Source organism: Filicampus tigris, chromosome 13 (assembly GCF_054856515.1).
Source record: "Filicampus tigris isolate MCC_2025a chromosome 13, RoL_Ftig_1.0, whole genome shotgun sequence".
Taxonomy (NCBI): domain Eukaryota; kingdom Metazoa; phylum Chordata; class Actinopteri; order Syngnathiformes; family Syngnathidae; genus Filicampus; species Filicampus tigris.
Window position 1 is genome coordinate 21,425,912 of NC_141229.1, and position 26,452 is coordinate 21,452,363.

The 26,452-nt window shown below is 38.7% G+C and overlaps 2 protein-coding genes and 1 long non-coding RNA gene across 5 annotated transcripts; 1 reads left to right on the forward strand and 2 right to left on the reverse strand.

Moving 5' to 3' along the window:
- Positions 1–298: 298 nt before the first annotated feature.
- fam241a (family with sequence similarity 241 member A) lies at positions 299–5,162 on the reverse strand. 2 transcript variants are annotated; one of them, XM_086049315.1, is made up of 3 exons: positions 4,887–5,162; positions 4,653–4,816; positions 299–1,286 (listed from the first exon to the last, which is right to left on the reverse strand). In XM_086049315.1, the coding sequence occupies exons 2-3, from the start codon at positions 4,803–4,805 to the stop codon at positions 990–992; spliced, it is 450 nt and encodes a 149-aa protein (XP_085905441.1). In that variant the 5' UTR covers positions 4,806–4,816; positions 4,887–5,162; the 3' UTR covers positions 299–989. The 2 variants fall into 2 exon arrangements, with proteins under 2 accessions (XP_085905441.1, XP_085905440.1); XM_086049314.1 differs by having other exon boundaries at positions 4,653–5,160.
- On the forward strand, positions 4,207–26,436 carry lrit3b (leucine-rich repeat, immunoglobulin-like and transmembrane domains 3b). Of its 2 annotated transcripts, none has more exons than XM_086049310.1 (6): positions 4,207–4,435; positions 11,841–12,215; positions 12,289–12,374; positions 23,698–23,991; positions 24,091–24,150; positions 25,457–26,436. In XM_086049310.1, the coding sequence occupies exons 1-6, from the start codon at positions 4,410–4,412 to the stop codon at positions 25,885–25,887; spliced, it is 1,272 nt and encodes a 423-aa protein (XP_085905436.1). In that variant the 5' UTR covers positions 4,207–4,409; the 3' UTR covers positions 25,888–26,436. The 2 variants fall into 2 exon arrangements, with proteins under 2 accessions (XP_085905436.1, XP_085905435.1); XM_086049309.1 differs by lacking the exon at positions 4,207–4,435 and adding an exon at positions 8,193–8,395.
- LOC147137932 (uncharacterized) lies at positions 10,264–11,048 on the reverse strand. Its single transcript, XR_015089281.1, has 3 exons — positions 10,918–11,048; positions 10,527–10,608; positions 10,264–10,347 (listed from the first exon to the last, which is right to left on the reverse strand). It is a non-coding gene; the product is annotated as an uncharacterized LOC147137932 (long non-coding RNA).
- Positions 26,437–26,452: the final 16 nt, after the last annotated feature.

The following is a 26,452-nucleotide window of genomic DNA, read 5'->3' on the forward strand; positions in this document are numbered from 1 at the left end:
TTAGGATTATGAGGGGGCCCTTTGAAAACTTAATCCCCTGCAGGGTATCCATGGACCCAAAATGTTTGAGGACCTGTCTTTAAATTTTCACTTTAATTACAAATTAGGCAAATAAGACAAATCACTGGTGAATTCAAAGCCCTTAATTATCCAAGTTATATAATTTAGTTCGAATCAAATCTGAACCAAATCTAAAATCATATTTTTTGAGTCTCTTATTTTGTCACTGAACATAAATTTGAGTCCCTCAATAATCTGTAATACAATTGCAATTTAACACCAACAAGATAGGGGGCACTTTCTGTACTTTTCCAGGGGAGTTTAATGTTTTCGTCAGCAGAATGCAATCAGCAGGAGGGAGCTTTCCTGTGCCATTGCACAAAGCAAGGTCCAAAAGACAGCATCGCATGGGTAGCCTTGATGTCGAACGGTGACTGAGCAACACCCTGATCCTAACCCTATCAAGCCAAATCAAATTGGGATGAACTCAAACAGAAAACAGAAGACTTAACCACCTTGCCTTGACAATAAAAAACTATAATAACACAATTTTTCTTTTGTATCAATTTACAAAACAATCCCACAGACCCTCTCCAAATTTTAGGCGTCAAACCCAGGAACATTTTTCTCAATTATCTGCCTGAATTATACAGTAGATCACCTCAAAATATAAGCAAATAGCAAAAAAGAACTCAATAGTGGACCTGTATAAATCACCATTGGTATCCTAAATTGGTTAATTGTGTTTGCCATATTAACTACAAGGATATGTATTCCCAAAAAATGTAAACTGTTTTGGATCTTGAGCACTGAAGATTCAGCTTTGTTTCTCGTCCAATTCAGACTTTCCAGCGATACCTGCTAAACTCCCATTAGTGAGCATGACAGGACAGGTCTCTGTAAAAGCATTTAGAACTATCCGTTGTGCACTGACGTCCAAATATGAAATGTCCAGAAGCATCCAGAACTATCAGAGTGCCGACTCCAGGTTACTCCTGGATGTAAATGATGATGATGCACAGAGTTCCCACAAGTCCCAGAGCCTGAATGCCAAGGAACCACAGCAGTAGCCAGAAGAAGACCACCACTACTGGCTCAACTATCTTGTCCCCAAAGTACATCTGGCTGAAACCCATCCCTCGCAGGCACTTATTGAACATCCCAAACAGCGTCCCCATCCGCACACAGTCATCCAGCGGAGGCTGCCTGGTGGTGGGATTGTCATCAAGCAGCCACCTCATGCTTTGATTACTCAGAGGTCGTGGTTGGGTCCTGCTCCCCTCAACCTGGAAACAATGACAGACAAAGACATTAGTGCTGAATGCGATTCTCGGAGAAGGCTTACTCTGAGTCATTTCAAGGGGAAGTCAACCCCAAAATTGTCGAGACAATATGCCTCAACTGGTCTAAACACGGCATTCTGATTAATATTGCATTTGTGGAATATGAGTTAAGCAGCATAATCCAACAGTTTTTAGCCATCTCAGCCATTTAGCCATTTTGTCACTTTCTGTCAACTGAAAATGACATCACAGTTGCTCAGGGCTCAGGTAACAACCAATCATGGGTCACCTGTTTTCTGAAGCTGAGTCATGATAGGTTGTTATCTGAGCCCTGAGCTACTGTGATGTCATTTTCAGTTGACAGCAAGTGATAAAATGGCCACCCCCAGGCATGCTCAAAAACGGGTGGATTTTAGTGCTCATCTCATATTCCACAAATGTAATATTAACCAGAATGCCGTGTTTAGATTAGTGGGGCTACATAGAAAATAATTTTATAAAGAACATTTTTCGGTTGACTTCCCCTTTAAGTGATTCAGTTCCCTTGGCTGGTGTAATTCAGCCCCACCCCCACCCCACCTCCCTCACTAACATTAAAAACACTGTCATTGTCAAAACAAGAATCAAATAGAATCCGAAACAGGAAGACTGATTGAATATGAAGTCTGTGAACCAAATCATCTGTGTCTGCTGTGTTTCCGCTGAGTCCAGTGACTTGTCTTCTGCACATGGCAGCAGCTAGCCAGAGCACCCAAGACCACGATCAATAGACACAGCCGATTCCTGATTCAGTAGGAAGATTGGAATCTGTATCCTAAATCATTTTGGAGCCAATCGGCCGTACAAGACGTAATTTAACAAAAAAATATAATTTCACTATCATAAAAGATATGACAACCACTGCAAAAAATAACAGAACCCCTTTTCAGTTAGTTGGTTCTGAAAATACTGTATATGTTTAGCAATAAGTCCAAGATCATGGACAAAAAAAAACAACAGTGGCCCCATAACTGTATCTGTGGATTTCTTTGATATATTGTGATGTACACAATAACCTGGGCTCAACTCCAATCAAGCAATTTGCTTTTTTTTTTTTTTACATTTACACTAGAAAATTTGTTTTATGTCTGGTGAAATTGACCAACCTGTTATCCCCATTTGTATTTTCTGTGTTCTAAATTAACAGTGGCCTGAGGCTACTCCATGTTTTCCTGATGCCGTTTTTTTCAAACAGAGTTTTATCCACTTAAATTGATCAATCATTTATCTTTTTACAGCAGAGCACATTTTTTGTGTCTCGGGTTAAATGCTTCTATAAGAAATGACTTGAATGCGATATACAGCCCAGAAAATGTGAAATGTTAAATATTCTGTTAGATTTTACACTGTGAAAAAACTACACAGAAGTTATATATTGTTAAAAGCTTAAATAATACAATATAAAGTAGAGATAGACCCGTATGTTTCTTTCAGGACCAATACCGATTATTAGTTGTCAGGGAGACCGATAACTAATATTTTGAGCCAAAAATTAATATTGGCGTCAAAATCCCCCAAAATTTAAACTCTTAACTTTGTTGAAATGTCTTTAATCGTTTATTGAACATTGCATAATGTTTTTTTTTAATTAGTAAAATTCTAACAAAAAAGGGAGCTCCCAGAGTCATCAGCATGTCTTCAAAAGTTAAATGAAAAGTTCAACAATAAGCTTCATATGGTTATCTACAGGAAATAAAGTCCTCCAAAATTTCAAAATGACATGAGTTAAAATTTCACTCCTTGTTTTGATTTCAATCAAGTTAACTGAAATTTAAATAAATAGTTCCTTGAAGTTAACACAGTTTTAAATTGCTTTATTATGGCCCATCAGATTTTTCAAATAGGCCGATGCCGATTTTCATCAAACACTGAATATCAGAGCCAATAATCAGCCCGGCCTATGACTAATATAAAGACGCTCAATAGGAAATAATCATTTAAACTTATCGTGTTATTTGATGAATATCCCAAATCAGCGACAAAACTGAACTCCTCAGCCGTATCTGCATCCATGGCAACACCCCAGTCTACCTGAAAGACCTCGCACACACGGGACTTTCTCTCCACGGCCCCCTGCATCTGGAACATCCTCCCTGAGCATCTAAGAAATCTTCATTCTCTGGACTCTTTTCAAAGTGGGTTGATGACTTTTTTTGTTCACTCAAGCCTTTCCAAACTGCTGTTAATATTGATTTATTTTATCTGCTTGTTGTTTTGGTGTTCTTTTTTTTTTAATAGACCTTCTGATTGTTGTCTGATTGTGCTTTGTAGCACTTTGAGGTCTTGACTAAATGAAAAGTGCTTTATAAATAAAATGTGTTATTTATATACGGGCCTGGTTATGGCAGGGTCACCTGAAAGGGACCCGACCCCAAAAGTTTTGATGGACCCTGATTTTCATAAAATTCAAAATGTGTGTTCAAAAAGTACCATTTTGAAATGTTCAACGAATATATAATATATCTAATTTAAACACATATTAACATGATGATTGTATTGATTGATTATATTGCTGATTTTTACAGGGGTGTCAAACACATTTTTTTCACAGGCCACATTGTCGTTAGTTCCTTTTGGGGGCCCTTATGTCTGAAACGATAAAAAAATGCTTAATCACCTCCTTACATATACAGTACCCAACAAATTGACAGATGAGTAGTTTTGAAATAAGAAGTCAAGGGTAATTTGTTTGTTCAACGATTATTCATATTACTGTAAAAACGTATCAAGAAAGTGCTTGCAATATCTCAATTTTATAATTTACTACATATGACAATTTGAAATTTTGGTGCAGAATTTAGAAAGCATCATGGAAGCTGACATGCTTGATTAGCATTTGCGGGCCATATAAAATGATGTGGCTGGCCAGATCTGGCCTCTGGGCCTTATGTTTGACAACAGTTGACTTTATGACAACTGCTGGTGAGACCAAGATGAGACTGAATGAAATTTGCAATGAGCGTCGTTACGTATTTATAGCAAGTTCATACACAAAGCAGTTCATGCCGGACGAATCTAGTAATTTACATGATCTATAAACACGTTTTGACGTTTTAGAGCGATAGTATAAGGACTTTAATGTTCTAAATGGGAATGGTAAGCTGTTTGTCAAGGTAAGAAAAAAAAAAAAAGAATAAAAATACAAGGTTGCCCACCGCACCGTATAAGTTTAACCAACACAAACTAGATGTAGGACGTCGGGGAAATATTTCAAACCGCTCGGACCAACTTTAAGCTCTGACGTATGCCTAAAAAAATCTAACAGTAAATCGCTGTAAGGTTAGTCGCCTCGTGAACAGCGAAAGCTAGCTTCTTAGCAGGAGGTTTTACCGGGTTCGGCTGCTGCTGTGCTGCCGTCTGCCTTGCGCCATTGACAGGTTGAGGAAGAGAATGCCACCCTCTTTGGTTTTCGACTGACGCATCTGTTAAGTCACGCCGATGAACAAAATAATGCTCATGTCGATGTGTCGTTGGAGCGGACATGATCCCAGACACTGATGATCAGAAAACATTCGTCTGGTGTGAGAACTCAATTCCAACTGGAGACTGTGTCGCAAGGCTTACCATGGCTCAGAAATCCCCAAGCTACTCCTCGGACGTTCTCAGTCTGAACATGTCAACAAGCGCTACTCACAGGTCATAATAGTCATTGCAGCAGCAAAACAACACGGCCTTGCTGGTACCTGTTTATCTAGCGGGAAACACGCAAAATAGAACCGCGCGATAAAAATTGTACAAAATTACAACTGATTATACCAGTGGATACACGGACACACACGCACGAATACATACAATGACAAATATATCTACAATCATTGTACTGCCCATCCAACCGTCACCACGGGCGGGCCATAGGGGGCCGTGCCCCCCACCCCCTATCCTTTCCCCATTTGAGGCACGCATTTGTAAAAATAAACTTTATTTTCATAGTCGCTATTTTTGTGTTGGGAAATACTATTGTTGAGTTGCTTATCACTAATGTTGTCACTGGTTGTTGCCTGATAGATCAGTTGCTATGCAGTTGATATCCTTTGCTTTTGATATTCCTTATGCTTTGTTCTTAATTATATCATAAGCCTGATGTCTTATAAGCTCGAGTTACTCAGTGACACGTTGTCAGTACTCAAACTTTCTTCCAGTCAGAATGCAAGTTTTCTTCCAGTCAAAATGCCTCCAGTTCTGCTCTCTGTGGTTACTTTGTACTTTCGTTGATAAAGACTTCCGTGTCATGTCTGCTTCTTGGTCCAAATTCCGCTCCTCACATGACAACTAAGACATTAAAAATACAAACAAGTGGTGTGTTTTTTGTTTCAATGATGGCAAATGTTACCAAGGTGCGAGAGTCCTGCAGATTTTTAAAAGTGAAAAGTGACTGCAATTTTTTTGAGTGGCATTATGTAATGTGGCAAGACATGTTTGTAAAATATATATGTACTTGTAAATAACGAGAGCCGAGGGCATAGCGATAGACTGGCACTTGGGGCAGCAGTCTTAAACTCAACATAAGTGTAAAAAAAAAAATCTTACGTCACTTAATATGTTAAGAAAACTGCAATAACTTGTCACCAAAATGTGGACATCTCTATTTATACCAACATCAACCTCTAAAAATATCATAATGATCGCCCCAATATTTTGTATTTTAGGAACGAAGGGCTTGTCTCATTAAGTGACATAAGCTTTGTAGTGAGCAACTCTATAGAGAAGAAAATGCCATATATATATCCATCCATCCATTATCGATACCGCTTATCCTCACAAGGGTCGCGGGCGTGCTGGAGCCTATCCCAGCTGTCTTCGGGCAGTAGGCGGGGGACACCCTGAATTGGTTGCCAGCCAATCGCGGGGCACACAGAGACAAACAAACATCCGCACTCACAATCACACCTAGGGGCAATTTAGAGTATCCAATTAACCTACCATGCATGTTTTTGGAATGTGGGAGGAAACCAGAGCACCTGGAGAAAACCCACGCAGGCACAGGGAGAACATGCAAACTCCACACAGGGAGGCCGGAGCCCGGATCAAACCCACAACGTCTGAACTGTGAGGCGGACATACTAACCAGTTGCCGCTAAATCACATTTCGGTTCGGATTCTTGGAAACTTCGGTTCGATTTTTTTCAAAAAATATATATGGTTATTTTGAAATGATGACAAGTAAACAGTGCATTTTTTAGAAAAAATAAATAAAAGCGAACCATTCGGGTGATATTCTAAGAAGTTACACCAGAATAAAAAAATGCACGAACAATAAAAATCTCTTAATTTTGCAAACTATCAAGACACTGAAATCTTTAAACACTCAGCAGCAACAGCCTATCACACATCTAAGTATTCTAGTTAAAGACAAGTTGTCATTACAGTACACTTTTTGTGATGAAAGAAATACATACAATAACAGTTACAATTACTATATTAAACCTCTTTTTATAATGAAATTCAGTAACTTTAAAGTCTGTATGAAATTATTTCCACTTTTTACGCATTGAAATCTTTGAATGTTCAACAGCATATTGGAACGAATTGGGTTATCTGTGCTGTGGTCGGATTTGTGTTTTGCTTACTTGTGATGTTTCTGAGGTTCGTGAATGCATTGTACGACTAGCAAGAGGAGCAGCGGAGAACTGAAAAGAAGAGACGTTTTAAGTGCGTTATTTTAGACGTGCTACCTACAACATAGCCGCCGATCTCATGTAGCAATGTCACACAACTGTCGGCACACAACTTATCAACGTACCTTTCCCCATCTGCGATTTTAACAGGGAAGCCAGAATGTTCCCAAACAGGAGAGCTCAGTGTACGGGGCACCTTCGAGCTCTGGCTTGTTTGCGTATGCCATTATAATGACATTTATCCACGCATTTATGATTTATCACAGCTTCTGGCGTACTGGCTCCTCTTTTGTGCCGCCACTCTCCTCTCCCGCGAGCAGCAGTCAAAAGCGTCCCTGCGTAAGATCGCGCTAATAATAAAAAACTGATCAGAAACGGTACGTAGGTGGACTGAACCGAACATGCCATACCGAATACATGGCATATATATATATATATATATATATATATATATATATATATATATATATATATATATAAAATCAATTAGTTTCTCAAAATTGCTTTTGAACAAGTACAAACTTCGAAGAAGTACGCTTGTCGTATTCTCTGTAGTTATTGTTAATTTTCATCATAAAAAAGGATTTATTCATGACAGCGATATTAAGTTAAAAGTGCTTTTTGGGGATTACCAGCCCCAAAAAATCATTTCTGTTGGTCTGGTGTTTCTTGTGTGTTGTCCTTCAGGCCTTAAAGAGGAAGTCATCCTAAACATATTTTTTTCAAGAATATGTTCAATGCAAGCCCACAAGTTGAAACAAGGCATTCTGATAAATATTGCGTTTGTAGATTAAGAGTTAATCCACACATTTTTAGCCATCTCTGTGGGCGGCCATTTTGTTACTTCTGTCGTCTGAAAATGACATCACAATTGTTCAGGGCTCAGGTAACGACCAATCACGATTGACCCTGTTTTCTGAAGCTGAGCCGTGATTGGTTGTTACCTGAGCCCTGAGCAGTTGTGATGTCATTTTCAGTCAACAGTCAACAGAAATGACAAAATGGCTAAAAACGGGTGTATTTTGTTGCTTAACTCATATTCCACAAAGGCAATATTAACCAGAATGCCTTGTTTCAACTAGTGGGCCTGCTGAACATTTTATTATTATGTATAATATTCTTGAAAAAAATATGTTTGGGTAGATTTCCACTTGGGCCACCCCTGGTGTTGTGATTTGTTATTCTGACTGCACAGCATGGGATTACATGCTACTTGTAAGAAGTGTAATCCCAGCTAATCTGGGATTCAGTTTCACTCCAAACTGTAGATCGCAAATTCAGACTGGACAGGAAAAACAATATGGAGATACAAAGGGCCTGTGTAAGAACAATATTTATTAAATGAAAGATGCATTTGCTGGTTTTCCTTCACATCCTGCTGTATCATTTCTTGGTAGTCCACTCCTGCCCAACTTTATGTGCCTGCATTTACGGGACTACAGGAACAGCAGACCTCAGGTTGAGTGAGACTTTTTTCACTTTTTTGTGCTCCTTTCCAATAGCTCTCTTTTGTGTTTCAAATATATTGTATTTCAATAATGACCACTGTTTACTAATCGTATACATTCATTAATTTATTGCCAAACCCGTGGACCGTTTTGGAACATGTATATATATATAGTATATATGTAGTGGGACAACAAATGTATCTGTATGTATGTAATGTATTACATTTCAATACAAAACAGCTAAAAATTAAATAAGAAAGACTATATCCCTGGATAAAACTAAACTGCCCCAAAATTAAAATGCCATTTTAGTTTTTTCAGAACCGTATTGCCTCTGAATCACACGCTCCCCCCCCCCCCACGCACACACACAAAATCAACCGCCCAACCCGTCGATTAACTCCCGAAGGGAATGGATATAAATCAGCCTAGAGGTTTCAGTTTGATCACAGTGATAATATAATCTCTGATCATATTTACTTGATCAGACGCGGCAGAAATGTCCATGATAACAGCCAGTCCAGAGTCCAAGCTTTTCCTTCTCTAATTTGGTTTTCAAGTTGAAGAAGTAAAGAGAAAGCAATAATTGTTTTGATAATATTTGCAGTGGTTGAGGTTGGCATAAGTATACATGTTCACATAAATTTTGAAGATTAATCACAGTTTTATGACATTGCGCGATGTGAAGCTTGATTGCATGTGGTTGCCATACAGTGGGAAGTAGGAGGTTTGGCTGGCTCCTATGTCTGCCTGAAGCAAACTAAGACTGTGTCCAGCCTCTTCTAACAAAACGCAATCAACTCTATTACTGTGTAAGCACTGATACGCCTCAGAGCATTTGAGATTGCTCATTGCCTCACATCTGAAGTGACAGAGTTCGGAAAGTAATTAAACATGTGACTGTACCTCGTCGCTGGCCTCTTTTTGTGTCGCCCTCCCACCCCGCTATATTAGCAGGAAGCGGGACTGACATTTTCTCATCTCTTATAAACTCCAACAACTGGTGTTCCCACATTGTTAAAGTCTGTAACTGTCATAGAAAGTGGATTTACACAGTGTCCACGTTTCATGTAAATCAGGCATGTCCGGCTCCGGTCCTCGAGGGCCGCTGTCCGCTGACAGATGTGCACGTTACCAATGCCATGGGCACTAAGACACCTACATACCATCACAGATGCTGCCTTTTCAACTTTGCAATTATTACAGTCCGGATGATCCTTTCCCTTTTTGGCCTGGAGGACACAACCTCCATGATTTCCAATAACAATTTGAAATCTAGACTCGTCAGACCACAGCTCATTTTCACTTTGCCTCAGTCCATCTCAGATGAGTTCAGGCCTAGAGAAGCTGGCTGCATTTCTGGGTGAGGTTTTTGTATAGCTTTCGCTATGCAATATAGAGTTTTAACATGCATTTGGAGATGTAGCGACTCCGTCAACTGACAATGGCTTTCTGAGGTGTTCCTGAGCTCACAAGACTTTACACAATAATGCCAGTTTCCAATGCATTGACGCCTCAGGAATCAAAGGGCACGGGAATTCAATTGCCACTTTCGTGCAGGGAGTTCTCCAGATTCTCTGAATGTTTTGATGATACAATAGACAGTAACAGGAATGGGCATCTTAAATGACGGCGACGGACGCAATTTTTCATCAGTGCTACTACAGGACCACATAGGACCACGCACTTCCTAACCAGATGTATGACAAATATGTTCACTATTGGGGAAAGCTTTAAACAGTCCAGCTCAAGAAGGTGATTTTGGAAGGCTTCAAATGTGTGTGTGAGCTCCTTGGGATAGGAAAGACAAAGTACATAAGTCAAATCCAGACCTGTCAGGACTTTTGTACCATCTACTACGATCCCTATGTCCCCTGTACCTTCTGATAGATTCTTCTATTTGCTGAAGGTTTTCAGCCTTTGTAGAACAAATTCCCATGCCATACTGCATTCATCTGCATCCTAAAATAAGAAAATTTGGTATTTTAGACTACAGTAAGTTAATGATGTTGATCCTAAATAATTAAACAAAGAATGAGAGAGTGAGAGCCAGGAAGAGCGAGAGTTGCGCCCACGTAAGGAGGGACAGAAAGAGAAGGAGAGAGAGAAAGCATTTCAACTTTCTACATCATACTACATACCGTACATACATACAGAAGCTGTTCAACTGGTACAATGACAATCTCTCTGGTCATATTGATAGAAGGGTTGCTTGAAGTCTGTCTGGAATAATAAATAAAGTTAGCCTACTCAACGTAAAGGCAGATTTCTTAACACTAAGAAGCTTACTAAAACTTTAATGTATCATGTTGAATCAACTTTTTGGAACTTTTAGCCATGTTAAAATGTTTTTCCCTCAGCAAAAACACCACACTTAGTTGTCCAAACTTGTATCAACCTGATGCAAGGCAAGAATAATTCGGGCAGCAAAGACAACCTTTAGAGTGTCTTTGTGTTTAATTTGATCAGTTGTATGCAAAGTGAAGAACGTTTCAAATTCCAAGTCCAAATAATCAAGACTGTACTCCTCACAAATTCCAAAGGTTTCCTTCATAGTAGTTTGTAGTTCCTCCATTGTCAGTGGGATTCCCGAAAGAAGGACCAACTTCTCAATTTGATCGGCAATTATTACTCGCAGTTATGCCTCCATCACAGCCAGCCTGAATATAAGAATGAAAAGCAGAAGCAGATGCTAAGACCACACCTACTGTCCATTAAATACTATAACTATGAGCATAGACATGATATATGGGGCAAAAGAAGCAAAACAAATTGGCAAATGAAGTACACTTGAATTGTTAAATTATTCGATTTCCTAAATGGCATCTCATGATTAATCACTGATAATTACAAAATAAATATGATATTTATTTTGTGTATTGCCATGTTATGTAGCTACCGGTAATGTAAATTAATACTGCTATCATCCAAATGATCAGGATCATTATGAGGCTTCTCAGAGCTTGCTGATGAGCTGATCATCTGAATCAGGTGTGTTGGAGGAGACAGACATCTAAAACATGATGGATAGCGGCCCTCCAGGACCAGACACCCCTGGTTTGTACTCTAGGGCGGAGCCAGAAAGTGGCTAATAGGTGGGCCTGGAAAAATCATGGTGGGCCTGAATATTTCTCTCACTGAGCACAATCCTCCTGTCCCGACACATCATATATTCAAATAAATGACCGATTGGATAATATGAACTTCAGATCTGTGTTAGACAATCACAATTATGCCATTCTTAATATTCAATAAAATAAAAAACACAGCAAAACTCAAATTGGAAAATAACTGAATAATAATTTACTAAAAATGTAAAAGTATATATATATATTTTTTTATTAATCTCACTGGGTGGGCAATCTGTCAATCTGGGTGAGCCTGTTCACACCCGTTTGTACTGTTGATTTATCGATGTAAATGTCACTTCTAACAGATGTGTGTTTTTACATCAGGTTGGTGCAATGCAGTGACCCTAGAATATCAGCTCTTCCTATCAATATCCCTGCTGACACAGTTAAACTTCGACTTGAAAAGACCTTGATTACCGGGTTGCCCAGAGCGGCCTTCTTCAACCTGTCTGAGCTGCTCTTCTTGTGGCTTACCTACAACTCCATCACAACCATCCACCCCAGCAGCTTTGTTAACCTGAAAGCTCTGAGAGAGCTGCGTCTGGATGGAAATCTCCTCACTGCCTTCCCTTGGGAGGGGCTCAGGGACATGCCTCGCCTTCGGACTCTGGGTCTTCACAACAACCAACTTTCTAGCCTTCCATCTCAAGCTGCACTCTTTCTTCCCAACATCACCTACCTTGACCTATCCAGTAACAGGTGTGACCAGCTGGAAAATAACTCCACTAACGAACTGGTTCTATTCAGCTCATGACGTTTCTCCTCTTCTTAGGTTGACTATATTATCAGCTGAACTGTTGGACCTTTGGTTCCCTCTTCCAGGCCGACGGGGGAGATCAGTACAAAGAAGAATTTTGGGTATGAACTTACACCCTACATGTGCTTATATCTATACTGAAAGGAATATTTACAGTTGGCCCTGAAGAGTTTTTTTTTTTAATTTCGTTTATACACAAACACAATGGATCATCCATCCATCCATCCATCCATCCATTATCGATACCGCTTATCCTCACAAGGGTCGCGGGGCATGCTGGAGCCTATCCCAGCCATCTTCGGGCAGTAGGCAGGGGACACCCTGAATTGGTTGCCAGCCAATCGCAGGGCACACAAAGACAAACAACGACTCGCACTCACAATCACAATCACACCTAGGGGCAATTTAGAGAGTCCAATCAACTTACCATGTATGTTTTTGGAATTTGGGAGGAAACCGGAGTACCCGGAGTAAACCCACGCAGGCACGGGCAAAACATGCAAACTCCACACAGGGAGGCCGGAGCCGGGATCGAACCCACAACCTCTGAACTGTGAGGCGGACGTGCTAACCAGTCGCCCTACAATGGATCATGTTAGGTTTATTAATAATAATAATAATTAAAACAAAAAAAACACTTCTGTTTGGAATAAATGGACGGTCACTTAATAAGATTGTTGTCGGTCGAATCTGTGCAAAAGAAGGTTTCAGTAGTGTTATTGCATGGGCATGTATGGCTGCTAATGTGCCTTGGTGTTGTGAAGTTGAATCCAATGGTACAGCCTAGTGTTACCATAGCCTTTTATGCAGATAATTCCTGGACATTGCCCCAATACCCATCCACTGGAGCTTTCTAGTAGGCTACTAGTGCTAAGACTGGATAAATGGAAGGGTTGTGCTTTTCCTACTTGTGTGGTATGTAGGTATGCAGAACCAGGTATGCTTTGCCTCTGGTTTTGCTTGCATTATTTTGCTGATAAACTCCCGTTTTCATTTTCTACTGGTCTCTCCTGGATGAATTTCTATCTGTGGGATAGAAATCCTATTTTTAATTTTCTTTGGATAAAGTAGGCTGTGGCCATTTTTTGTTATCACCTCACGATAACGTGAGCACGGCCTGCTATTTAGCACAAGATAGCTATTAGCAACAAAGCTACAAGCATGATGCCTTCCTTCTCAACTGTAGACTTTCACAAACGTCTTCATAAGATGGCAATGCTGGAGACAAAATGCACAGCCTCAAAGTGCTTGTGGAGGTAAATGGGCAATCTGGGAATGAGACCACATTACTGATGTCTCAAAACAGTGGACACAGGAATGCTAACAGACGGCTAGTTAGCTTCACGGACGTAGCCAAAAGAAACGGCAACAAATCATTCTTCAGCACTCCCTGGAATTTGCTTGGAGCAAAGCCAAAAGATAAGAGACTACGGCCAACAGCCAGACCTGTGCATTAATTAAGGACGTGGATCAGGCAGAAAACGCCCAGAGATCCGTGATGTGACGGGCTGCAGCCTTATCATCCGGCCTCGACGCCTGTATAGAGAGAGGCACAGCCATGGACAACTGCTAAAAAGAAGTGTGCAGTTGCAAATCAGATTTGCTCCATGATTGTTTGACGCTGGATCTACATCTGACTGACATCAAACTGGACAATTTCTCACTGCGGATGGGCGGATCGATACCAAAATATTGATATTCCGATCCAGAGTTCTCCATTTTCAGTATCTGACAAGACTGACATTTTCTGAAAAAGAGGCGTAGCCGTTTTCCTTTTAACCCTTACATCCCAGGAAGTACTTGGTCAATCTTCACAAAACAGGTGTTGTTGGAAAGGGAATTTGACAAGGATTCCAAATCTGTGATTATTTAGAAGATTGGTGCATATTTTAGTAACTTAAGTTACTAGCTCCCCAACCCCTGGTCCAACTGACCTAAAGTTTGAGATTTAGGCCCAATCCCATTACTTCCTCTTTACCCTTTAGCTATGTCCCCCCTCACCCTTTACCCTCTTTGGGCAGGTGAAGACAAAGGGGGGGAAAAAAATCCATCTAGGAAATGCGAACACATTAGACCCCGCTACGTCATCACTTCGAGCTGCGTGCTGGTTGTGTCGTAAGCAGATGCAACATTTGTTCATTCGTTTCCACCATGCCGTCGTCCAATTGCCATGCATGTCATTGCTATTAAAACGCGTTTCCCGCGTCTTCCCGTTCATTGATGTCTTCGTTTCTGCAGCCATTTTTTGTTGCCGAGGGGGTGTGTGTAGAATCTAGGGAGGTCGGGGTCTGTCTTCATGCTCCAGGGTCATACACCCCTTGTCTATGACTCTACCCCTAAAGATTACGGAGGATTGTGACACGTCTGGGTTCTCGTGAACGCGCATTCCTAGCGGGAAGGGACGAAACGAGGCGTAAGGGGTCGTATTGGTATTGAGCCTTATTGTTGTCCCATCACTATCAACAAGTACACCTAGTTACAGAAGTTCTCAAAGGCAGCAAACCTGCACTGCTCAATCCCATCATGAAATCATCTGTGTTAGGAATACTGACATATGCCCCAGGACAAGAGCTAACATATTCACGTCATACAATTACAAAGTAGACCGCAGCGATTGCAATAACTACTGGTGTATTTCCCTTCTCAGCATCATTGGGAAACTGTTTGCTCAAGTTCTATGGAGTAAGATAGCCGTCAAAAAGGCATATGCGTGATTAACGATTCGTATCGGTAATAGTAATAATTTGTGTTATATTATTTCCCTGTGAGTACAAATCAAAACTGTGAGGGTTTGAATTTTTTTTCTTGTGAGTACAAATCAGAAGTGTGAGGATTTCAATTTTTTCTTGTGAGTATGAATCAAAATTGTGGTTGTTAAATGTTTTCTTGTGAGTACAAATCAAAAATCTGTGAGTGCATTGCTTTGTCAATACAACTCCCGCTTCCACGACTACTAATCTTCACTATGCACGAATCGCCAGCTGAGCATACGAATCATTTTTGTGAGGCAACAAATCACAACATGCAAACTAAAATTAAAATCTTAATTTTAATTAAAATTAAAATCACAGAGGTTCCCAAGGGGAGCTAGTCGAGCCGCGATTCCTCCACCCGTGCATGCGACAAGAAGAAGAAAGCAAAGATAGAATCTCGAACAATAGCTTTGGACTGAATCTGAATACTTATGACCATATGATATTTCAGGTTTTTTTCAATAAATATGCAGAAATTTCAACATTTCTGTGTTTTTCTGTCAAGATGGGGTGCTGAGTGTACATTAATAGAAAATAAAATGAACTTTTTTGATTTTGGCAAATGGCTGCAATGACACAGAAAGTGAAAAATTTCAAAGGTTCTGAATACTTTCCGTACCCAATGTATATTCAGAAAGATCTTTAACCCTTGTATGGTGTTCGTGGGTCTGTGGGACCCGCATTCAGTTTTTATTTTAAAAATAATATATTAAAAAAAAAAAAAAAGACCCAAGACATCAGAAACCTTCTCCTCATGGTTCCAACACACTGTTATGGGATTTTTTTTTTTTATTAAAAAAAATAAAATTATTACATTTTATTTTTAAAAACGGAGTAGCACATTAATTCATACATGTGATCTAACAAAGGTAAAGGGCAAATATTAACAATGTTAGCTGTTCATATGACTTGCAATTGGGGTAAACATCTGTAACAAAAAAAAAATGTGATTGTGTTCCTTTGAAAACCCAAAACTCCAGCGAGTTCACCAGATCCATCAACACTGGCTGAGTAACAAAAATACGAACACCATAAAAGGGTTAAGCCAATTTAAGACGATGGTTATCAATGGTGGCCACCAAAATGTTAAAAATATTTCGATCTATAATGCCTATGCACGTAATCACAGTAGTCTGTTTTTATTTTAAGAATTTTGAGAGTCCACATATATTCATTTCCAATGGTAAAGCCACGCTGTGGGTTATATAAAATGTATATAAAAAGTACTCACTTTGGTCAATAAGTGGCAGTAAAAGGCCACGTTTTAGCCTGGGTTTACTGCCTCTCTTGCTTCGAGTGATGCACACAACCATTTTCTCACAGACAAGTAGAACTGGCGAACGATAAACGACAGCATCACTGTCTCCGTTTTGCATAACATTTTAACCTGTCATTCAGGTAGATATGTGTTACTTTACTTACTGTAACAGACGCTTGTTCTCAATGCTAAGTACATCTTAAATGTGAATCGTTAACTTATTGACTCCACACGCCAGACGCTTTAAAAAAAAAAAATGTTTCAGTGTTGTTGAAAAGTGGCACTCACGTAAAGCTCTACTTACAGCCTAACAGATGCAATTTTTTTTTTGTGGATGAACGAATGAATAAATGAAACGTCACACTTCCATGTGTTCATAGCAAATACATTAAAACCGATATTAACCCAAACAGACCATAAACGGCATGGCGGTGTTCGATATTACAGTTCTACCAAATACTTCCTAGTTGGCTTTAAAATCAAAAGACAAAACCACCACACTGTTGTTGCTTTAGAGGAACAAAACGTTTAAAAAGTTGAGAGAGAGGAGCGATCAACTGTTACTTTTGTCAATTCTCCAGATATACTATTCTTGTTTATTAAACGTGAAAATGTTTGAAAATATACAGTAAGAGAGATAGAGAGAGCGCAGGGTTCCTGTGGGGTCTTGTAAGTCTTCACAGCAGCACTGTTTGGTCCACTTGAAAGAGGAATTAAGTCAACCCCCAAATTTTCTTTACAATAATATGTTGTATCCGCCTTCACTAGTCATTCTGATTAATATTGCATTTGTGGAATACAAGTTAAGCAGCAAAATCCACACGTTCTTAGCCATCTCAGGGGGCGGCCATTTTGTTGTTTGCTGTCAACTGAACTCACCTGTTTTATGATGTTGAGCCAAGATTCGTTGTTACCTGAGCAACTGTGATGTCATTTTCAGTCGACAGCAAGTGACAAAATGGCCGCCCCCTGAGATGGACAAAAATGGGTGGATTTACACCTTAACTCATATTCCACAGGGGAGTTCCGGCAAGATGGCGGACTGAGCTGACACAACGGCTGCTGCTCTTGATCAAATTCCTCAAATGTAGTAGTTGAAAACTAATTCCTCTCAAGAAAACTGGGTTACGACAAGAAATATGCCTAAACAGAAAATAGAACAGAAGAACAAAGGTGAAAACGCAACTTCTGACGCAAAAAACGGTGCTGTCTTGCCGGCTAGCAATATGGCTAAAAACGTGCTAGCGGAGGATCATTGTTACACAATGGAAGTTACCAGTGGTGGAGCGGATAAAAGAAATTTCCAGGAGGTTGATGCTTCTCCGATAAGCACTCCAACTAAAACTTTGATACGCAGATGGGAGAAGCCGAATAATGATTCTTCGTTGGAGGTCATAATGAAAGTGCTAAACTCAAGATTTGATAAACTGGAAAGTCAACTGGATGATATTAAATCGCAGATTAAAGATAACAGTGCGATGATAGGCAGCCTAGCTAAGGCACTGGAGTTGCGGAACTTAACGACTGTAAGAGTAAGGTGACTGATTTGGAAGTGAAAGTGACTAATTTGGAGAAGGAGAACACAGCACTTAAAGAAAAAGTTGGTGAACAGGACAGATACGACAGACACTGGAATTTGAAAATAAAAGGCATGAAAGAAATCCAAAATGAGAACATCAGAGAGCAGGTGGTGGATCTACTCAAGAAGATTGCACCTACGTGGGAGCAGAAGATGGACGACGTGGTGGACACCGTGCATTGACTGGGAAGAATGGAGTAGAGAAGAACACGCCAGGTGATCATCCAATTTGTCAAGCGACAACACAGAAATGAGATTTGGAAGATGACAAAGGAATCCACTTTGTGTAAGGAGGCTGGAGTCGTTTTTGTGAAGATATACCAATGGCAGACAAGCTGGCAAGGGAAATTCTTTGGCCGCAGATTCAAGTCGCAAGGAAAGCTGAAATGAAGGCATACTTCCAGGGACCTTTCGGTTTCATTAATGGTAAACGGATTGAAATTAAAAACTGCACAATAAGATGTAACCTTGTTAAAGAATTTCCTGAAAGTTAATTGGAGAGGTACATTTATTTGAATTTTCTTAGAGGAATGTCGGTGTTAGTACATATATTTCAATAAGGTGATTGCACTTTGATAATTCTCTAAAATGTAATTTAGTCGGTTGTGTGTTTGTTTGTTTGTTTGTTTGTTTGTTTGCTTTAATGCCTTTTTTGAAATCTTTCTTTTATATCGTTGAATACCAGGTCTTACGGATAATTTAAAACGTAAGGCAAGTTTTTTGTTTTGTAAAGGTTTGAAAGCACAATGTATATTTTTGCAGGAAACACATTCATGTGTGGAAGATGTTTTGTTTTGGAAAAACCAATGGGGTGATAAGATTATTTTCTCTCATGGGAGTAACAGATCCGGTGGAGTGGCTATTTGTTTTAATAATTGTCCTGGGGAAATTGCTGTTTCTAAAATAGATACAGAGGGTCATTGGATTGTTGTGGTTGTAAATCTGAAAGGGGTTTTTGCAATTCTGGTTAATATCTATGGATATAATAATATTGGTCGAAACTGACTGTTACTGGAGGTCATTACTGTAAATATTGCTGAATTTAAGAGGACTTATGGGATAGAATTTACTTTAATTGGAGGGGATTTTAATTTAGTTCCAGATGATTGGGTAGATCGATGTCCATCTACGTATAATGATAATCACCATAATGTTATACGAAAAGAATTTATGGATGTGAATTATCTTACAGACATTTGGAGAAAATTAAACCCCTATAGTAAACGATTTTCTTGGATAAAACCAAATGGGCAATCAAGATCTAGAATAGACTTTCGGTTAGTGTCTCCTGAAGTGGTTGACCTGGTAACTAACGTGTCGATATCTGCTGCCCCACTTACTGATCACTGTATTATTAATATTACTCTAAAAGTTGGAAGTAATTCAACATTTCAAAAAGGTTATTGGAAATTTAATGCAGATTTATTGGATGATGATGATTTTGTACAAAAAGTGAAGAATTTACTGATAGAAATTAAAAACGATACAAAGTTAGATACTTATAGTAGGAAATGGGAATATTTTAAATATAACGTTAGGAGTTTATCTATCAAATGTGGCAAATACAGACGTCAAAGGCAAAAAGATACTGAAATTAAATTATTTCAAGATAAAAATGACCTTTGTAGAAAAATTGACTTATCAGATGACGATAAAACAAAAAGATTAGATTTACAAACCAAAGTAGATAACTTCTACATTCAAAAGACAAAAGGCGCATATGTTCGATCCAGGGCGAGATGGATAGAACAAGGAGAGAAAAATTCATCTTATTTTTTTGGGCTTGAAAAGAGAAGACAAATAAGGAATAAAATTGATGTCTTAATGATTAATAATATGGAATGTTCTAACACAAAATTAATCTCTGAAGAAATTTACAATTTCTATTCTAAATTATACTCGTCAAAGCACAAAGATATAAATACATTGTTCTTTTTAGAGAATATAAAACATAACATTACGCAAATTGATTTGACATTCAAAACATTATGTGATTCTGAGATTCAAATGAAAGAATTAGATGCAGCTATAAAGCAGATGTCAGCGGGAAGAGCACCTGGTCAAGTTGGTTTAACCTCAAATTTTTATAAGTATTTTTGGGGTGACATAAAAGAAATATTATTTAATGCTCTAAAGGAATGTATAGAAACGGATGATTTCATGCCAACGATGAAACGGGGTGTTATTACGTTGTTACCCAAACCTGGGAAAGGTAAAGAATTATAGACAATCTCAGACCCATAACTTTACTGAATGTTGACTACCAATTGCTGACACATATTTTTGCTAATCGGTTAAAAACCAATATTGGACAGATAGTAAGAGAAACACAATCTGGATTCATTAGTGACAGATCCATACATCATAATATTAGATTGGTTCTTGATTTGATTGATTATGGATCATTGATTGAAGATAACGGATTTATTTTATTTTTAGATTTTTACAAAGCCTTTGACTCTGTAGAGCATACTATTATAATAACGTCTCTCGAGTATTATGGATTTGGTAAAAGATTTATTAAGGTAATCAATATGATATATAAGGATATCAATAGTTCCGTTTCTCTTCCTTCAGGAACAACAAGGAGATTTGAGGTTAAAAGGGGGATAAGGCAGGGATGTCCTTGTTCCCCCTTATTTATCTTGGTTGCAGAGCTGTTATGCTGAATGTATTGGGTAATCATTTGACAATAACTCAATTAGCTGACGATACAACAATATTTCTGAAGAAATCAGAACAGATCCCTTTGGTAACTACAAAAATTGGTTTGTTTTCTAAAGCATCAGGATTATATTTAAATTTGAAAAAATGCGAGTTGATGTCGACACATGATCATCGTCCAATGAATCTGTATGGGATTCCAGTAAAAGATGAGGTGAACTATTTAGGGGTGATTATAGCCAAAAATTACAAAATCAGAGAAAAACTGAATGTTGCTCCAGTTGTAGATAAATGCAAATCCATACTTAATTCCTGGTTGCAAAGAAATATGTCTATTTTTGGTCATATTTTGATTACCAAAATGGAGGTACTCTCCAGATTTATATACCCAGCTTCGTCTTTATTTATTTCGGATCATTGGATCAAATCAATAAATCAAACAAATTTCAATTTTATTTGGAAAAACAAACATCATTATATAAGAAAAGGGGATGCAGTAAAATCATTTGAAGAAGGGGGACTAAATGTAATTGATTACGAAGCAATGAATGGTATGATAAATCTTAAGTGGTTGCAACAATTGAAGAAAGGTAATATGGATAACTTTTGGTTCTATATTCCCTCGAAAATATTCGAGAAATGTGTTGGTATTGATTTTTTGTTAAAGTGTGATTTCTGTATTTCTAAGCTACGAGTTAAATTGTCCAAGTTTCATCAGCAGGTCCTTTTGTATTGGAATCATAATAAGATAAGAATGATAAGATAAGATAAGAATGCCTTTATTGATCCCACAGTGGGGAAATTTTCATTGTTACAGTATCAAAGATATAGGTCACACAGGGGCGGCGGCATAATGTGGCCATTAATGTATAACATTGACGGCAAACATTTAGAATCAAACCTATGTAGATATACGCAGTAACATGTGTATATACACATGTGTATACACACCAACCTACATCTACATAAAAAATATGAGGAACACTCATTTCGACCTGTACATAGTACAGAGGAAAAACATAATTTTACTCCAAATTCTGTTCCTATCTGGAACAATAGATATGTTCTAATGAGAAGAAAATCTTTGTTTTATCGTGATTGGGTGGAGAAGGGTATTTGGTCGATTCTTCATATATTGGACAATTCAGGAGAACTTCTTTCTTATGAGGCTTTGGTTGCTAAATTTGATTTAAGATGTACTAAAAAACAATATGCTGTAGTAATTCGAGCAATACCACAAGCTATGGTAAATATGGTGAAAGGAATGCTGATTTATGATATAAGAAGAATAACAATGATGCCATTACTTGTTATATATGAGGTTAATTTTGTTGATAAAACTGTGGTAATAAATTCTTACGAGGTAACCTTACATCCAAAATATTTCCATTACTTGTAAAAAGGAATAATCTGTTAAAAGAATACACTCAAGAGATTAAAGCTAGAATTAGAACAAAGTACCTTACTCTACCCATATCACCAAAAGCAAAAGAAACACATTTTAAGATGATGAATAATATCTACCCGTGTGGTGACTTTTTGAAACAGAGATTTAATGTGGAACGAAACGGTTGTGTATTTTGTAATTCTGATATAGAGACTTTGGAACATTTATTTTTTGATTGTATACATATTAAAAACTTTTGCGAAGACTTTCACAATTGGATGGCTGAGAAGGACCAGGACTTTATTCAACTGGAGTACAAGGACATTAAATATGGGACAGAAAAACACATGAAATAGGACATGTATGACGTTTTGATAATAATGGCGAAACAGTTCATTAATAGGTGCAGATTCTTAAAATGTCGCCCTTTGTTTTATGATTTATGTTAAAGAAATGGGACATTTTGCAAAGATATTGAATAGAATTTGAACAAAGAAGGCTTTTGTAATACATAATAATATGATGGGTTTATTTTCTGAGTAGATTTAATAATATTGTTTTATTTATTTTATTTTATTAAAAAAAAAAAATTCCTTGGTTTTATTTTTATTTTTGTTATACTACACAGTTCAAGTGTATGTGTGTGTTGTGATTTTGTGGTTCTATGTTGTGAGTGAATTGAGATTGACATTGTTTAATAAAGACAAAAAAAAAAAAAAGGAGAAATGCTTTCGGTGAGAACTTCCGGGAATCTAAAACAGATATACGAGCCGTATTTCGATTTGTGTCACGTGCTGTATTCTATTTCTGTTTTAGTATTAAAAATAGAAAATAAAAAAAATTTAAAAACTCATATTCCATCCATCCATCCATCCATCCATTATCGATACCGCTTATCCTCACAAGGGTCGCGGGGCGTGCTGGAGCCTATCCCAGCTGTCTTGGGGCAGTAGGCGGGGGACACCCTGAATTGGTTGCCAGCCAATCGCAGGGAACACAGAGACAAACATCCGCACTCACAATCACACCTAGGGGCAATTTAGAGAGGCCAATCAACTTACCATGCATGTTTTTGGAATGTGGGAGGAAACCGGAGTACCCGGAGAAAACCCACGCAGGCACAGGGAGAACATGCAACTTCCACACAGGGAGGCCGGAGCCGGGATCGAACCCACGACCTCTGAACTGTGAGGCAGACGTGCTAACCAGTCGCCCAAACTCATATTCCACGAACACAATATCAATCAGGATGCCGTGTTTAGACTAGTGGAGATAAGTGTTTTTCACAGGACAGCAACGATATGCTGTGTATTTAAAAAAAGCCAACGAAACCGGCTGGGACAAAAATGATGATACGCTTAAATTACATTAGGCTATATGAGATTCTGTAATGCGACTTCTGCACCTGTCAACCAGTATTTTGGCTTTGAAGGGCACCGTTGCCCGATGAAATTTTAAGATCCTTCCGCATGTGTTCAATAGGATTTAGATCATTGCTCATTGAAGATTTTTTGACTATAGTTTCTTCTTATCCATTCTTGGTGTTTTAGCTGTGTGTTTTGTTTCAATTTTGTGATTATCTGTTGAAGGACGCATGGCCTGCAATTGAGAACAAGTGTTTTGGCACTGGGCAACATTTCGCTTCAGATTTGTATTTTTCTTTGCTAAACTGAAGTGTGCCATCATTTTTTTCACACTTTCTTACATACAGTGCATCAATCATTAGTAGTATGATAGATATATAATCTACTCTTTAATATAATCAATTGTACTGGATACCCAGGTCTCCATGACAACCCATGGTTGTGTGACTGCCAGATCTCCTTGGTGGTGTCACTGTCAATGTCCCTGGGGAGCCCTGTGGTTCTCATGGACCAGCTGCTTACGTGCAGCAGGTCTCTAGGTCAGTCCGGGATGGTGCTGACCAAAGCTGAGCTGCCCCACTGTATGAGACCCTCGATTAAGCCTGCAGCCACGAGAGTCATATCACTGCTGGGGAGTAATGTTATTCTCCGCTGTGATGCTACTGGCTACCCCACACCAACTTTGACATGGGTCAAAACTTCAAACTATGCCGGTAAGGCTTGGAGAGTTTACAGCAATCCGGAGGCAAAACTGTGTTTCTATTTTTTGAGCTGCCAAAGTGATGTGATTTCCTTTCTCTGATCTCTCTCAGATTGCTGTCGACAGGACATCACTGATGACAATGAACAACTACCCAGGAATTTGGAAAGTTGTAAGATTTATTTTCCCTACTCTTTGTAGTTTCAACTTAAATTTTTGTGACCGCTTTAATAGAAAGGAACATACATTCAAACTCAGTTCAATGTAGTATTTATCAATTGTTGCAAGATGAAATGCACTGCTTTTACTTACAAAATGGCGGCAAAAATAGAGGAGCTACAGGTAGTTAACAAAAGCACAGACAGTGTTGCAAACTTTGGTGACTATAGTTAGTAACTTTTACAAATCCCACGACTGACCATATTTTAAAAAAGCATTTAATTTAGTTTAATTCCCACTAAGAAACAGACAACATGAGTGACAACATTTTCACGTTTTCTGTATGAGAGGAAAGGAGCCAGGTAGAGTGCAGTTATGGACTAGATTTACTTCCGTTACCATTTCCGACTACCAACTACAACAAACTACGACAAACTACCACTAACACGCCCCCCCCCCCCCTCCTTCCCCTCATCCCCCACTGGGCGATATTTAAAACAAAAGATTCACCGTGGCATGGAAGCTTCACCGCGGCCGGACTAAATGCGTCTCCTTTTAGCACCTTCAAGGCCCTTTTTGGTTTTACGTACCTTTCACGACCTTGGAAACCTCGCTGCATTTAAAAGAGACGCATTTAGTCCAGCCGCGGTGAAGCTTCCATGCCACGGTTTGTCACTTGCTGTCAACTGAAAATAACATCAGGGTTGCTCAGGGCTCAGATAACGACCAATCACGGCTCACTTGTTTTCTGAAGCTGAACCGTGATTGGCCATTTTTGAGTTGAAAAGAAAATTTTTGGGTTGACTTCCCCATTAAATATTTTGCAGAAGTCGTCTCATCTCACTTGTACAGAGAGCACGTAGGGATGTCATATTTACTGCAGTACTTCACAGTCATATATGTGCTTTTAATTAGCCCAAAGCTAAGCCAGGGAGACTTTATTGTTGTCGTACGTTTGTTTGGTTCATGATCCCTTTATGTAAGTATGCTTTGTTTTAATGAGGTGATTTTTTTTTTTTTTTTTTTGAGGACCCCCCCAACTTAAGAGCTTGCAGACACAAAATCCTAGGTTGAGAACAATCAACTTAGTCATTATATTAAAGATGAATGTACTTGGTCAGTAGCATATATACAACATGGACTAGAGGCTGAGGATACTACCTCAGATCTATTCATTGATTTAATTAGGGCTTCATCTTAATTAATTATACTTGGAGGAAGTGGTTTTTTTTTTACTGACAATGTTTACTGTTATTGAGCTGGAAGAAGGTGCAGGCGTTATCATATTGTAGATTGCTGACTATAAATTACTGTTCTAGCCATGCAGGGATCTCCTCGAGTTGGTGTGCGCTGGTCAATAATCAGCCTGGATGACTTAGCATTCAAGGATGCTGGTGAATATCGTTGCCGAGCTCGGAACATGGCAGGAATATCTGAAGCTCCTGTTAAGCTAAAGGTGGTGGGAGTTAGACGGCTCTCACGACTCCCAAAGAAGAAGTCACAGAAGACTCTAGCTAAGTCATCATCCAACAACAAAAAGCCCAACCAGAATCGAACTCCGTCTCTCATCCCATCACTGAAAAACAACCAGTTACTCCAAACAATTACACCACCTACTCAAAAGAACAACACACAGACATTTCCTGCCATTATGTCCAAAGTGTTCTCCATATATAAACGCAGCAAAACAAACCCAAAAGGTCCAATGAAAATTACAAAAAAAAAACCAAAAAATTCATCAAGTCTGTAGTATGAGCAATCTGACAATTCAACCATTCCTATATCAAACACAAAAGTATGACATCAGACAATTGGAACGATATTTTCAGCATAGCTCTTGTGGTTTATCCTGCACCCCTGCAGAGATAACACACTGATAAGACGGGGTGGGAACCGTCAGGTTTCTGGAGTTGAAGGATTGCGCATTTGACTGCTTTTAGTAACTGATATTTTACAGTTACCTTTTCAGCACTGTCATAAAATGTGTGAAAGGGTCTTTACAGTTTACAGTTCATATGGATAGCGCATCATGTATTACTGCACTTTGTTCAAGTGTGAAATTAAACAACCACATACATCTTATATATATATGCCTGTTTCTGATGAAAGTCTTTTTACTGACAATGATTACTGTTATTGACTATTACTGTATCTAAATATGCCTGTTTCTGAAAATGATTGTTGGCCATCCGTTCTGCACTTCCGCCCAAAATTACAAAGTAACATAGAAATGCCCCCACATCTCAGCCAATGACTTGGCAGCTTAGCACTCATCATCAATGCTGTGACTTTAACGGTACTGTCCATTCTCATAA